The sequence below is a fragment of the Apodemus sylvaticus genome, chromosome 4 (genome assembly GCF_947179515.1).
Source record: "Apodemus sylvaticus chromosome 4, mApoSyl1.1, whole genome shotgun sequence".
NCBI classification, from domain to species: domain Eukaryota; kingdom Metazoa; phylum Chordata; class Mammalia; order Rodentia; family Muridae; genus Apodemus; species Apodemus sylvaticus.
The window spans coordinates 14361748-14377912 of NC_067475.1; the positions used below are offsets into that span (position 1 = coordinate 14361748).

Consider the following 16165-nt stretch of genomic DNA (forward strand, 5'->3'; position numbering starts at 1 on the left):
TAATGTAATGATTTATTTGTATTTAATTTATATGTATGGATGTATATATGTCCATGTACCATGTGTGTGCAGGAAGAGTGAATCCGATCCTCTAGAACTGGGGTTGTTACTAACCATGTGGTTCTGGAAACTGAACCCAAATCCTCTGGAAGAGCAGCCAGTGCTCTTACCTGCAGAGCCAGCTCTTCAGCCCTATAACTTTATTGATTGCTTTGAGAAAGAAAACAAGAACTGCTTTATGCTAGACATTTATTTGCCCAAAAATAATCTTTTAGAAAAAGGAACAAGTTGAAAGAATAATGTTGCTAGGTAGCTTAAAGGCAAAATGCAAATGCAGAAGAAAAATATGAAAAGTAGGCAAAAAAAAAAAGTGTTAATCTGTGAAGGGCCCAGGTGAGAGCAGGCGTTAACAGTGCCTAGGATCAAGCTGAGCACCAGCTCACCCTAGGCGAGCATTCACAGGCGGCTCCTCAGGTGGCTCTAATCTACTCCTTCTGGTATTACTGTTATATTCTCGCATTTCATGTGTATGCCTACTTTTATCTCATATACTATCTAAATGTTTAAGTGACTCTAATGTGTGTATGTCATGAAATATTCATATGTACTGTAAGGAATCAGGAACCAGAAAAGCCATGCCTACTCATTTCTATGACCCAAAAGAGATGCCAAATTCCTGGTTCTAAATTCAAGATTTGTAAATAAATTCAACATAAACTTCTTCTCAAAGGATACGTTTTAGAGACGGTGTCCAAAGCCAGTGATTTCCATTTCAAGTTACATATAGTTCTTGTTGGTCTTTTATTAGCATATATTAATTATAAAAACAATGGGGTTTATTATAATGTTCTATATATGTGTGTAACATACTGTGGTCACATGCATTCCCTTCCCCATTATCTTCTCTTGTCTACTAGTTACACATATTTTTAAAATCTGTATTGATTTTAATAGTATATTTCAATAACAGCAGGGAAAATTCAGCATGAAATTTTGAAAACAACTTTTCTAATTATAATACTGAAATGCGGAGGAATATTTTAATAGAGCAAATTCACTTGTTTTTTGCTTTTATATTCCTGGATATCTAAGATATGTATGTATTTTTCAAGTACAAATGAAAATTTTACTTCTTACCTGTGAAATTGAGTATACCAATAAGTAAGTTATGGTAACATGACAAAAATATATACATTTTTATCTCTTCAAGAAGGTAGACCTACTTATACAGGTCAGTCCTACAAGTCTAATAGTCTGACAGGAAATGCTCATCTGCATCCCGGCCTTGCTTCAAGGCTCCCCACATTTCTTTGGTTTGTTCTCTGGCTAGAGCATCATCTGAGTAGTCCAGACAGTCGGCATTCCACATGCCAATGCCCCGCAAGCCATAGTTCTTGACATACGCTGCCTTTAGGGAGATGCTCTGGGGGTTATCATACCACACTTGATGAAAACGGCCAGCAGGGTCCTGTACAAAAACAATTAAAATGGAAATTTAAAGTATTCAGTACAACAAGGGAAAAATACTGAAATCCAAGGATTCAAAATGCATGCAATAAAATTTAAAAAAAATTATAGCATATTACTTTACTGCTCTATCTTTTCATGGTTGTATACATGATATTTCTAAATATATTATTGTATTTTAGCAACAATTAATATTACACAACTTAATCTCTATTTAAGAGGCATTTTATTTAAGAACCTCCCTGCCTTAAGATTCCTTATTTGATCTGTTCTATCAGTAACTAAGATGTACACTTGAATCACTGCAGACCATAGAGCTTTTAAATGTTCAGACATCCGTAGGGCCTGGTGATGAACACCTGGGACCCACAAGGATGAGGCAAGAGAATCATACATTCAGGACAAGCCTGAGCTACAGTGAGACCCTGTCCAGAAGAACACAAGTCAGAACTGACAGTTCAGATTCATAGAGTTTTTTCTTTTATTTTTTAATTTTTTTATTTTTTCGAGACTGGGTTTCTCTGTGTAGCCCTGGCTGACCTGGAGCTCACTCTGTAGACCAGGCTGACCTCGAACTCAGAAATCCACCTGCCTCTGCCTCCCAAGTGCTGGGATTAAAGGCATGCGCCACCACTGCCTGGCTATATTTTTCACTCTACATAAAGCTTGTTGAATAAACAAGGCAGGTGCTGGGATAAAATGTGTCATTATTTTATGTCTTAATATTCCACTGGATAACTCTGATATGCAATCCAAGTAAAAAGAATAACTGTTACTATCTATTAAAACCAGATTGATTGATTGATTGATTGATCTGTGTTCTTTACAGTTTCTGGAAGTGTGCCAACTTAGAAGTTCAACAGATGAATATTGTTTGTGATAAATCAGCCAGATGAACAGGTAATCGCAGAGGAGGTGGAAAGTGCTGCCTCCTTGCAGGTCTTCAGGACTGATTCTGAGAGGCTGTTGGAGGTGACTCAGCACTGAGCTGACAGAGAGAAGGAATGAGGTCTCACACTTACTTTCTACCCTGCCACACTGCCTCTCAAGAAACACACAGTTATCAGAAAAGAAAGAAAATTAAGGCACCAGATGTTGACAAAAGAACAAATGGAGAAAAATGTTTTAAAGAAAAAGTCAGAACTATAATGAAAAATTATTTACTGTTTTTTAATGCATTAGGAAACTGTTTAAAGGCAACTCTGAAAGAATGCCAGTAACATTTTATCTGTGGCAGCACTCTTGGAGTTAGTTTCCTGATTAGTCTACTCTGAAGAGCAGTGGTAACTTGGTAAGCAAATGGGCTGCAGTGTATTTCAGCAGAGTGGACTCACTCGGTACAGGCATACCTCATTCGTAAGTCTTTATCTTGTGCATTAAGTGGTTTAAGCATGTTTAAAATATATATGGTTCTAGAATATTGAGTCCATGATGAAGCTGCTGTTGATGAGCAGGATAAAAGAGCAGAATGAGTCTTTTCAAGCTCAACAGAAACTGTATTGTACTGTGTGACTAAAAATGAGGAACAAAATAGTAACAATAGCGTGTTATTAAAGAGCCACTAACTGGTTTCCAGGGCTCCCAAAATGTCTCATGAATTATTTAACCTCAAATAGTATGTTTTGGATAGTGGTTACCAAGACACACTTGACAGATGAAAGGAATATTTCATAAATAAGAGTTAAGAGTTCAAGGGCTTTAAACATAAAAAAATGATTAAGTAAAAATGCTATTAACCTTGATTTTATTGGAGGATGCTGTGTATTGTGTTGAAAACCATACTGAATCACATTGATATATGCAACTAATACATGTGAATAAAAGTATCTTAAAGTGTGTCTAGGAAATAAACTAAATATACTTAACTCAAAAAGCAACTCAATTCTTTCAAAAAATAACTAAAATAGTAGTTCTATTAGAAGACAGGGATAGGGAGGAGGGGAGACACTCAAAGGACACTGTTTTAGTTACACAGAGAGAAATGCTGAATGCCATCATCACTATAATTAAGAGCAAGGTACCAATGGTTTATAGATTTGAAAACTGCTGACTTTAACTGATCATGATTTCACATACTACTCATTCTGAAAGAAGTATTTCACTAAGACACATGTTAGGTAATGGCTCTAACCACACTACAGTCTATACCTAGATCAGAACTGGTTGTATGCCATAATTAGATACAAACAATTAAAATGGTATTTTTTTTTAAAGAATGCTTCTGCATCTTCTACCTTACTGAAGAAAAATTAAGCCAATGATTTCAAAACAGTACATGATAGTATATGCATTTTAAATTATATATAACTGATTACAATAACCATAAAATACTCCTCCTCCCCTGCCTGGTTTTAAGTGGATTAAAATGGGCTCCACGTTCAATAGCTATATGTTTGCAACACTTTCTAAATATTTTAATATAATTCCATACAATAAAAATCTCAGACAACAAATATTGTGTCTGTTTTCTAAATATTTTTGGACATAGCACATGCATGCATATTGACATGTGTATGTACCTGTCTATGTATAATGTTAACAGTTCTCAGAATAGAGCTCTAGTAATACTGTTTAATATGTTATATATATAAACTATTACACACATATATATGATAGGATTATAATGTACCCAAGTTTAACTATTAGGAATATAATTTTGATTCTGAAGTTCAGAGTTCTTAATACTATTTGTCTGTAGTAATGTGTTTGCACTCAATTTTCTATAAACAAATATCAGATCATCAGTCAATAGTATAAAGACAACAAATAACTAATATTTCAATATTCCTTAACGTAACATAATTCAAAGCAACTTTAAAGATAATTTGTACTTCAAGTTTTTTAGGTAAAAAATGTTTTATTTTTGCCAGATTGTGAAACATAACAATTCTTTGACTCTGGAATAGACGTTTCTAATGCTACACCTATTTTTTTTAACCACACCATACATAGTTCTTCATGTTTTCTTATGTAATATTTTTCTGTCTCTAAATTTTAACATTCTTTATAATTTGTTTTACTTTTAGAATAAACTTTATAGATGCTGTAATTTTCAATATAAAAATATATCATGACACATCTACTACTCTGTGTTTCATATGGAGACTTTCAAACATAAAACCTACTTTGACCAAAGTCCTTTCAAAAACAATTACTGTAGCATAATTGTCAACTCTTAAGGAAGTTCTTGTGATATGCACATGTTATAGAACTTTCAAAAGGAAATTGACCAAGCAGAATATTGCACTAGTAATGTAACTTGAATTGTTCTCTGGGGAACTAAATTTACTGATGACACAGACTCAAAGATAGACTTACACAAATAAACAGTAAAACTGGTAAGCTGTTAATGCCAAACACCTGACCACAACATAATAAAATTATGTAAATGGTATAAATGTTCAAAACTTGTGAAACTTTACCTTGTAGTTATAATAAGGAGCCTGCTGATCTTCATCCCACTGGCTCCCAGAGACAGAACTGTTTACTTGCTTCATGATCTCCTTGTAGGGAACTTGATGTCCTGCAGCATCACTACAAGGAGCCCCCCTGAAAGGGACCTTCGCAATGGTGCAAAGATCATCCTAGGAATTCAAAACTGGGCATGTTATTACTGAGGAAATGTTAAAAGCCAAATGATAAAAATAACAAAACTGTTAGAAATAAAAGATATGCTATAGGGCTGGAGAGACAGCTCAGCAGTTGAGAGCACTGACCGCTCTTCCAGAGGTCCTGAGTTCCCTCCCAGCAACCACATGGAGGCTCACAACCATCTGTAATAGGATCTGATGCCCTTTCTGCTGTGTCTGAAGACAGTGACAGCGGACTAATATATATATAAAATAAGTAATTCATAAAAAAAAAGATATGTTACAAATAACCTGATTATACAGAGTAATCATGAAATTGATAATGAAATTAAATGCATGGCATTCAGAAACTGCCATGATATTAAAGAATTAAAAGAAAAACAAAGCTTACTCTCAAAATGCATTTCTGAAAATAGTTAAATAAAATTTCATATTCAGAGCAGAACAAAGTATATAATAGAGTAATATCACATATATTCCAATAAAAATTGTTTTTACCTTTGAAAGATTTAGGCAAATGTAATCATAGCCGTACCAGGGAACACCCATTATGAGTTTCTTAGGGCTAATGCCCATATTGATGTAGTCAATGTATCCTAGTCACATGGGGATAGAAAAACACATAATTACTCTGTTTATATAGCTGTTGATATGTACATAGAGTCTGGGCAGCCACGCCAGGTCTTAAGTTTGTAAAAACAGGTATATTTGCGCAGATACAAGGTGAGTTTTCTTCTATAATGTCATAAAAGCCATCCTTTAAGAACTGGATGTCCTATATCTTGGTTTCTAAGATTTTTTTGTCTTGTTTTGATTTATTTAAATAAGAGATAGTATCAGTTGGGCGGTGGTGGCACACGCCTGTAATCCCAGCACTCTGGGAGGCAGAGGCAGGTGAATTTCTGAGTTTGAGGCCAGCCTGGTCTACAGAGTGAGTTCCAGGACAGGCAGGACTACACAGAGAAACCCTGTCTTGAAAACCCAAATCCAAAAAAAACAGAGAGAGAGAGAGAGAAAAAGAGAGAGAGAGAGATGGTTTCCAGTATAGGTGATATTGGAAACAAAATACAGGAGAAATGAAAATTTCAAGAACTCATACTAACTTAGGTGTTAACTGCTAACATATATTTGATATTTGAGATTCTAAAGCTTCAAAAAAAAAGTTCTATAAATCTTAAACTTTGTAACAGTGATATTCAGAATTTCTTATAGAAATTCAGGTGTTCCATGTTTAAAAATATATGTGTGAAAAAAAAAATATATGTGTGTTTCCTAATGACTGGTGGAGATAAACAATGCCCTTGCTGTTATACTGTAACAAGCTGTAGTTTAGAACACAAAGCACATGAGTGAGCTCTCCAGCTGTTCCTGAGAATGTTAACTGGCTGCATCGTGGGCCACTCAGACCACAGGCACAGACGCTGTAGACTCATGACTGCACAGTCCTGTCGGAACCACAGAACACACAACTCTGGCTCTTCCAGTCTTTCTGTCCAACACACAAATGGTTCTTGAGCTGTGTGTGTGTGTGTGTGTGTGTGTGTGTGTGTGTGTCTGTGTGTGAGATACAGAGCCCATGGGTCCCCATTTCTGGTTGAATATATATGGTTGAGTTCATAAGCCTTCACATATGCATACACAGTTATTATCTGAACTCTTTTTTTTCCCCTTGAGACAGGGTTTCTCTGTGTAGCCCTGGCTGTCCTGGAACTCACTCTGTAGACCAGGCTGGCCTCGAACTCAGAAATCTACCTGCCTCTGCCTCTGCCTCTGCCTCCCAAGTGCTGGGATTAAAGGTGTGTGCCACCACTGCCTGGTAACTTCCATAATATTAAACAAAAATATTTCGCATAGGACAAGAGTATGGCCTGAAGTCAAAATACCCATGTGATCCCTATCTCTATCTATAATGTAGAATCTATGATAATAAAGCTATCCCATAAGGATATGGTAAGTAAAATTAAATATTTTTGAAAATACTAAAGTTCTCATTTTATTGTATTTTATTCATAAAGCACACTTTTTAATATAGAAAGTATATAAATAATTTAGAAATACTAAAATACACCTTAGTGTTTGAGGTCTTGGAATAAATATTACTAATTAAGTGATCATTCTTTTGGTTTCTTACCAGTTAATGTTTGATTGTAGGGAGCATTGGCAGCTGCAATGCATTCTGACCAGATCTGACTTTGCTCATCATAAGACATCACAAAAAGAAAGTCACAGGCGTCTGCAATCCCACTGTAATTATAGCACCTTTTGTCTATGCGCTTTGGTGACCAAGCTACATCAAAGGTTACCTGTGAAAAAGCTACATATTATTTACATAACATTTTCTTGCCTTATTCTACTTGAGAATAAAGAAATGCTTATAATGTATGCATATAGAATTTAACACATGTAGAAGAGCTCTAATAAATATGTTTTGTTACTACATTGGGCTGGCCTGCATCTATATCTGGATACACAAGGATCGGGAGCAGAGCACTGTAAAGAAAAAGGATTTCAAATCCAAATGTTTTCAAGTCTGGGCTTGGATTCACAGCAACAAGTTCAATGGTAATGCATGATGTTAGAGCCCCGAATAAGCTGGAAATGAAAGCATATGAAAAGAAATCAAATACAGAAGACTTTAAATTACTGTGCAGGCTACACAGGTCTTTGATTTACTGCCTGATGGTATTCTGAGTTATTCCCTGATTCACAATTATATGACATGGAAGGGTGGGCCAACACATACACCTACAGTCAGAGAACTGGGATTTATTTGCCAACGCACAATGCTGAGCATATCACTTAAATGATCTTAGTTTCTGGAAACAGCTGAATGAAACAGGTGACAAATTTACTCTGAAAGATGATCAACAAGGATAAGTATCTTAAAATATGGGTTTTTACCTCAATTAAATATTAATAAGTTTTAATGTGTAGAAAGTCTAAAATCCCACCAAATGTTTTCCTTTAATTAGACACCCAGTAACACTAATAATTATAAAATGAGTCTTTATGTTAAAATATTTATATTTTGTCTAATCTGTCTTACCAAACTTTCAGACTTTGTCACGGTTTTTCCCTGTGCTTCACTGAGTATTAACAGCTCTACAAAAAGTGGCTGTGAAGTAAAGTGCTTACATATTGGACTCATGTTGTCATTCCCTCTGATTACAAAATGGAGCTGTCTTGCAGTACTAGAGAAAGTGAATACCTCTAAGCCAGCGGTTCTCAACCCTCCTAATGCTGTCCCCTTTAATGTGGTGACCTTCCTTATACAAGTATTTTTGTTGCTACTTTAAAATTTTGTTACTGTTATGAATTGTAATGTAAATATTTTGGACATTTTGCCTAAGGAGTTGGGACCCACAGGTTTAGAACCACTGCTCTAAGCAGCTAAATTTACAATCTATTCTGTTACTATTTATATATCTTGAATACTAAGAGTATGTTTCCTTGAATTGCAAGTATTTCAAAACTAACTCTGTATAAATGATATATAACTTTAAAAATCATCCTTTTAGTTAATTTATTCAGGGCCAGCAGGATGTCTCAGAAGAAGGGCACCTGGTACCACAGCTGGAGACCTAAGTTTATTCTCTGTAACTGATGGAAGGAGAGAACTGATTCCACAAAATTGTCTACACACACACACACACACACATTCATACACAGACCAATAAATGTTAAAAATTAATTCCACGCATATTTATGAAACATTTATGAAATACTGAGGGCAATAGTGATGTTCCTCATCCCATTCTAAGCCGTAAACCTCTACTTCTAGGTCTTCTAGATTGTCACCACTTATTAGTCTTCATTTCTCCTCCAAGTTTGCATATTTCCACAGGATAAACTTCTAATATCATCTGTTATATACTTAATAAAATGCATTTTTCCCGCCTGGTATTCTGAATCTTTCACAGTCTGGTAGTCTTTTACACCTTTACTCCTATATATATGAACTTCCTATATTATATTCACCTAATATAAACTTGAAAGATAAATTTGAAATTTGGTTTTGCTAGTTCCTTTGACCTTGACCTTTCACTGTGGGTTAATCTGGACTGGTGCATAGACTGTTCTCTATATGCCAATTCTAAAGCACATGGTAAAACTGCAGGTCCCTAAGCTCTATCCCACACTCAATGAATCAATGTCAGGAAATTTTAAAAAACACCCCCATGTGATCCTAAGAAAAGCTTCAGAATCATTGGTTTATAGTATTTATGATGCTCTACCTTGGATGAATATTACACACATACACACACACACACACACACACATATATATATATATAAAATAGATTTTCAGAATATATTTACTATATATACTTTTCTCAATAGTGTGTGTGTGTGTGTAAAGACAAGGGCCTCATGTATATAACTGGAAGTGACTCTACAGTGTGGATATGTGTGTATACATAGGTTTTTATTCATTTTTAAGATCCTGAATTTTTTTAATGTGCAATCATGATTAACAGTCCTGATCTGAGGCACACTGCCCTTTGTTACTTACACATTGTCTGACAAGGCGACTCGTGCTGAGATCTGCACTATTATGCTTCCGGCCGTACTGTCACAGCTCTAACTGGTTCCATAGAATTAGTCCTTTGAGCTTTCATGGGCCCCAAGTGCTTTGCAAATAATACAGAGCCTACAGAGAGAGGGAGAGAGCTCCCGAGCAGCGCCCTCTTCTTTAGTGCCCGCTTTTTCTGCAGTTTAGGCCCCTCTGACTTCTTGCTGCCCACAGTGTACAGTGCTACAGACAAGAGGATAGAACAATTGCAGTGTAGTATTTTGATATAAATAGAAACGCAGGACCTTAAATAACGGTAACATTGCAGAAGGGGTTCTGGGAAATGTGTGCAGAACCTCTTCCACCATTGCTATAAAGCTATGATGCCATTAATCATACTTAGTGATACATACTGATTAAAAAACCACCACCAAGAAAAAGTGATTATTTACCTGTGACCCCGCAATCTCACGATGGAAACACTCTGTGGTTTCTTTGACTAAAGCTGTCAATGCTTCATATTCGGGTGATGAGCAATCAACTTCTTGTTCTATGTCTATATTAATTCCGTCCATATATTGTGTTTTGGCTAAAGCAACTTTCTGAGTTATCCATGATGCTCTGAAGGTAGGATCAATGATATCCTTGAGGGATACATCACCTTTGGAAAGAAGAGACATATGGATACTTTTCATAGGTAAAACTACTTCTCAAAGCCACTCCCAAAGAGATAACAATGTCTTTGAAACCATAAATTTTGGAATATTAAGCCTCTAATGTGCTTTCCAAGTGGAGAACTAGTACCAAATAACAGCCATTGCTACTAATCTTCAAAATAGTCATTGCGGGCTAAAATCATCCTCAATTAGAAGCAGAACTTATAGACTGTTACTAAAGGTTGGCATGTTATAACTAGGCAATCACATTTGCTCAAAAACAAGAAATAGGCCTATTTATTTTTAAAAATCTATTTGTGGAATAGATTTAATGGTATCTACAACTAAAATTTTGAAAAAAAAGGACTATAGTAAACAGTACACTTTTTTTTTTTTTTTTTGCATTGGCTAGACGTGTGTCTGCTAAAAACATACCTTTTAGCACTACTCTGGCTCCTTTGGAGTGGGCATAGCACATAAGGTCTGGGTCATAGTTTCCAAAAGCGGCCACAGTTGTAATCTGTGACCAGTCATAAGATTTCCAGGTTTTCTGTCCAACATCAAATACAAAGACCTGCCAGGAAAACAGGGGTAGGCACCAGCACTTAAACTGAGGTTATCATACTGAAATGAAGATACTTGAGCCACCTCTGTGTGTCAGGCAGTGGGCACTGAGAGTGTAATAGGAAGACGTCAGGTTACCAGTATACTGGTGGCTGCATAGCTGGAAGAAGTACTGGCTAGTGTTGACGCCTGAAGACAAAGAACGCAGTGACTATAAATGTTCAGTATGGCAGACTCCTAGAATCTAGAAAAAGCATAGAAAGGGGTGATTCATGAAAGCTAGCCCTGTTGAAAAGTTAGTATCCTGAGGGGAATGGAGAGAACAAACCATATGTATTTAATAAAACCACCGTATTGTAATGGACTCATACTCGTCTAGATTAGGGTAGCACTCAAACTGCATGCCCCTCAGTGAATATCTGTACAGACTGAAACTGCATGCCCCTCAGTGAACATCTGTACAGACTGAAACTGCATGCCCCTCAGTGAACATCTGTACAGACTCAAACTGCATGCCCCTCAGTGAACATCTGTACAGACTGAATGGCCCTTTGGAGCCATGGAGCTTCTTACGGTTTTGTACTTTTACTGTCGACTACATTTTTATACATTTATAAACACAGTGTGACAGAATTGAAATGAGAAGAACCACCAGTTTTACATCTTTATGGTTTATGTGTTCTTTTGCCTGAAATACTCCTAATATTAAGATACAAGTATTTCTTTTATTCGATATATTCTTTATTTACATTTCAAATGATTTCTCCTTTCCTGGATCCCCCCTCCCTGAAAGTCCCATAAGCCCTCTTCCCTTCCCTGTTCCCCAATCAACCCCTTCCTGCTTCCCTATCCTGGTATTCTCCTACACTGCTGCACTGAGCCTTTCCAAGACCAGGGGCCTCTCCTTCCTTCTTCTTTGGCATCATTTGATGTGTGAATTGTTTCTTGGGTATTCTGAGCTTCTGGGCTAATATCCGCTTGTCAGTGAGTGCATACCATGTGTGTTCTTTTGTGATTGGGTCGCTTCACTCAGGATGACATTCTCCAGTTCCACCCACTTGCCTAAGAATTTTATTAATTCATTGTTTTTAATAGCTGAGTAATATTCCATAGTGTAAATATACCAAATTTTTTGTATCCATTCTTCCATTGAGGGACATCTTGGTCCTTTCCAGCTTCTAGCTATTATAAATAGGGCTGCTATGAACATAGTGGAGCATGTATCCTTATTACATGCTGGGAAATCCTCTGGGTATATGCCCAGGAGTGGTACAGCGGGGTCCTCCAGTAGTATCATGTCCAGTTTTCTGAGGAACCACCAGACTGATTACAAGTATTTCTTTTTAAGGAAATGATATGCATCCTAGAAAATTCCCTTGTGCTGAAATGAGAAACAGATTAAAGAGGGATGAAAACTGGAATCACAGGAGGGAAGTGTTTGGATGAATATGGCAAGAAATCACAGTGAGATCTCAGCAAAGGTTGGAGCACCAGAGCTCACAGAGTTTGAGCTTCAAGCTTCTGCCTCTTTCAGATGGAGCCTTGGATACTGCTTCTGTTGCTATGTGTGCTTCGGTTGCTATGTGTGCTTTGGGATGAAGCTGACTTGGAATAGTAGACAAGTCCAATTTTAAAGTAGCTAATGTTCCTCCAGTGTTTTTTCCCTCAGAGATGATCCTAGAAGCACAAAAGTTTCACTGGTCATGTTCCTTTTACCTGAAGATATCCATTTATGGAAATAGCCAACACTTAATGGAAATGGCAGAGAGGTGTTTTGCTAGGCACTAGAGGCACAGAGGTTAACAAATACCAACATACATTTGGAAATTACAGTAGCATCAAGGCCTGGAAGGAAATGCAGGGGCGGTGATTCCATATGCAAGGAATCTGCTATCCAGGTGGTGCAAGAAGCCATCCATGATGACTTCATGTGAGGGGACCTCTGCATTCAGGAGGATGACAAAAGAAGACAGCCTACAGGCGAGTGAGTATTTGCAGGTAAGAACAAAGTTCCTACAACTCAAGTTCCCCACAACTAAAAAGAATTATGAGATTCTGGAACTGAAAAGAAGGTAACTGCAGCCCAGAAATGCCAAAAGAGGAATAAAAAAATAAGGCAGGTGGCATTCTCACATAGTATTTGAGGACCACAGGAGTGTTAATATTTCCCCAAATCCATTAGCGTTTGAAGCAGGGGTGGCACATTGTACTGGCACTAAAAAATAGAGATGTAGGCACTCACAGGAGACTGGATGGCTAAGAGCTGGGCAGGGCAGCAGCCATAATTGTTAAGGCTGTCACTAAATTTTCTCATCCCTTTACCTTGCAGAATTAACTATGCATAGTTCATTTTTTTCTGCCAAGCAACCATCCAATAAAGTTACTACACACAATGTGAAACTGAATAACTCAATGTTTTAATTTTCATATTTAAGACTCAATTTGTTAAAAAACAAAACAAAAACTAACTAGAGCCTGTAATATAATAGCAACCACTTTCAATCTTGAAAACACAAAGGAAGGGTGTGTTAGGTCTACACGGTAGAGAGTGGTATCTTATCTAATATCAACTATTGCCGTGATGAAACACCATGACCAAAGCAACTTGGGGAGGAGAGGGCTTCAGCCTATGCTTACACATCACAGTCCATCACCAAAGGAAGTCAGGACAGGCACTCAAACAGGGCAGGAGCCTGCGGCAGGAGCTGATGCAGAGGTCAGGGAAGAAGGCTCCTCACTGCCTTGGAGCCCAGGAATGAACCACCTGTTCAGGAATGGCACCACCACAATAGGATGGGTCCTCCCCATCAATCACTAAGAAAGTGGCCTGCAGGCTTCCCTACAGCCGGATTTTATGGAGGCATTTTCATAATTGAGGATTCCTCCTCTCTGACAACTCAAGCTTGTGTCAAATTGGCATAAAACTTGCCAGTACAAATGGGTAAATTCTCAAAGCACAGTTCAGCGCCACCCCCCATTCCTGCCACACAAATATATGCAGTGGGAAGGAGAACCTTACAATCTAGTCTTCCCATTTCAAGAAGCAAAACGCTAGTGAGGCCTCATTTATTGCGAGTATATGAATGAGTATAATTTCCTTTGTATGTAATTAAACATTCTCAGGAATATATCGCCCACTAAGTACTGAGTGCCACAATAAATCAGACTGTTATAAAACCACTTAATTGAGGGGAGGTGCTTTTGGCTGAAACAGCTGAGCATGTGCCTTGAATTCCTACTTAGCCAATCGAACTAATCTCTATGTAGGTGTCTTAGGGTTTCTTTTGCTGTGAATTGGCACCATGACCATGGCGACTCCCATAAAGGGAAACATTTAATTGGGCTTAGCTTACAGTTCCAAGGTTTAATCCTCATCATCACAGCTGCATCCCGGCAGCCGCGGTGCTGGAGAGAGCTGAGAGTTCTCCATCTTGATCCTCAAGCAGCAGGGGAAAGACCTGGCTAGAGCTTAGGAGACCTCAAAGCCCAATCCCACAGAGACACACCTCCTCCACCAAGGCCACGCCTACTCCAACAAGACCACACCTGTTACTAGAGTCACTCCCTATGGGACAAGCATGTAAACACAAGAGTCTGTAGGGGCCATCCCCATTCAAACCACCACAGTAGGAAAGTTCCACCAAATCATAAACTAAAAGGTTTATTTTTAGAATTAACATTGTCAAACAGCTAAGTCTTTCTCTCCCTAATTTTAGCTTCTGATCTTACGATCTGAGTGCTGCTATGACCATTGCTCAAAGAAACTTTAAAGGGCCTAAATTTTTCTTTTTCAAGAATGTTTGAAGCCTGGCAGTGGTGGCGCATGCCTTTAATCCCAGCACTTGGGAGGCAGAGGCAGGCGAATTTCTGAGTTTGAGGCCAGCCTGGTCTACAGAGTGAGTTCCAGGACAGCCAGGGCTACACAGAGAAACCCTGCCTCGAAAATCCGAAAAAAAAAAGGAAAAAAAAAAGTTCCGGTTTCTACAGTAGGCAGTCTACAAAAATACTGTCACTATTTTTTCTAAACAATGTATGCAACACAAGCATTTACATATTCATGTCTCAAAACAAAACACAAGTTTAAGACCCATGAACTGTTCCTTCTCTGTACATTTTTTTTGAGACTGGACCCTCTGATCTCGCTGACCCCCTCTAGGTCCAGCTACTGTCATCAACTTCAGTCATGTGGTCTTACCACTGCTTCAAGTGTGAAGTCTGTAAGCTTTATAAACCGTTATGCTGGATTAAAGGAACTCAAATAGCTGTTTTGCCACTTTCCTGGGTTGGTGAGCGTCATAAACTAAAGAACTAATCCGTACAAAGTGCAAAGGTTAACCGAACAGACTGCCTTCGGATGTACTTTTGGAAGTGGACACTTTCCTACTAAATGTGCATTGCTTTGGAAACAGAGAACCGGTTCTCTTACTCTCCTTGCTGGAGGCTGAGCGGTTAGCAGGAGAAGCTGGCCTTGGAAGTCCGATGAGGCAGGAGCATTAGCTCAAGCAGGAGCTTAATCTGAGGCCTGGGAAGCTGCCCAACCTCAGAAGGAAATCTGAAAAGAAGGCGGCTCTTAGGTGGTGAAGGCTGCTACTCAGTGAGCGAACTTCTTACAGCCTGGTGTATCAGACCGACAGGCAAAGGGAGTGCTGACCTCGAAGTCGGGGCGATGGCGGATCGGTCGGCAGAGAGCGGTCTCGGAGCACGGGCAGTCCCCGGCCGAGAGCCGTGCCAGTAGTGTCGGCGGCAGCAGCAGCAGCTGCAGCAGCAGCAGAGTGAGTTCCGGGAGGTCAATCAGCGCCATGCCTAGGGTGGAGGCTGCGGGAATGACGTCCCTTGAAGGGCGGGCCCTATGTCGGGTGGGCGGGGCGGGGCGGGGTCTCTGTCGAGGGGCGGGGCCTGCTGCTAAACTGAGCGCGACCCGGCCTGCTGCCTGGTAGGTGGGCTTTAGAAGTTCGACTTGCAGCGAGTGAGTAGGATCCCACCCGGCGGCTGGAGGCACTTCCTATGAGTAAATGTAAAATGTGACGGGGGTCTTCCCTACACTCCAGTGCTAGGAAGGGCTAGGTAAACAGTTTTGACCCAGGTAACTGTAGCCAGGGCTACACAGAGAAACCCTGTCTCTAAATCCCCCTCCCCCCCCAAAACCCCAAAACAAAAAACTCTACCACTTTTATTCTCTCCATTACTCTTTGGCTCTACACCATTTCATGATCGCGTGGTCTGAAAATTTTCTGCTCATTCATCTTACAGTCGTTTTTGAATCGCTTGTTTGGTATTGCTCCCCCCAGCCCACCCATGTCTAAAGTTCAGCACAATGCTTGGCTTGTGGTAAATAAATAATAAGTTCCCTGTAAAACCCCAAGAACTCCTGTTTTC

At 38.8% G+C, this 16165-nt stretch overlaps 2 protein-coding genes across 3 annotated transcripts in view; one reads left to right on the forward strand and one right to left on the reverse strand.

Annotated features, from left to right (window-relative positions):
* Spata1 (spermatogenesis associated 1) overlaps positions 1 to 4169 on the forward strand; it is a 27362-nt gene extending 23193 nt beyond the window's left edge. For both annotated transcript variants that reach the window (XM_052178991.1, XM_052178993.1), the window contains one exon: positions 2297 to 4169. In XM_052178991.1, the coding sequence (XP_052034951.1) occupies positions 2297 to 2319 (23 nt within the window). In that variant the 3' untranslated portion in view covers positions 2320 to 4169. The remainder of the gene's footprint in view (positions 1 to 2296) is intronic.
* Ctbs (chitobiase) lies at positions 778 to 15614 on the reverse strand. Its single transcript, XM_052178989.1, has 7 exons — positions 15441 to 15614; positions 10661 to 10799; positions 10022 to 10230; positions 7189 to 7360; positions 5556 to 5653; positions 4890 to 5051; positions 778 to 1468 (listed from the first exon to the last, which is right to left on the reverse strand). Exons 1-7 carry the CDS (start codon positions 15588 to 15590, stop codon positions 1247 to 1249), a joined length of 1152 nt encoding a protein of 383 aa, XP_052034949.1. The 5' UTR covers positions 15591 to 15614; the 3' UTR covers positions 778 to 1246.
* Between the last annotated feature and the right edge of the window lie 551 nt (positions 15615 to 16165).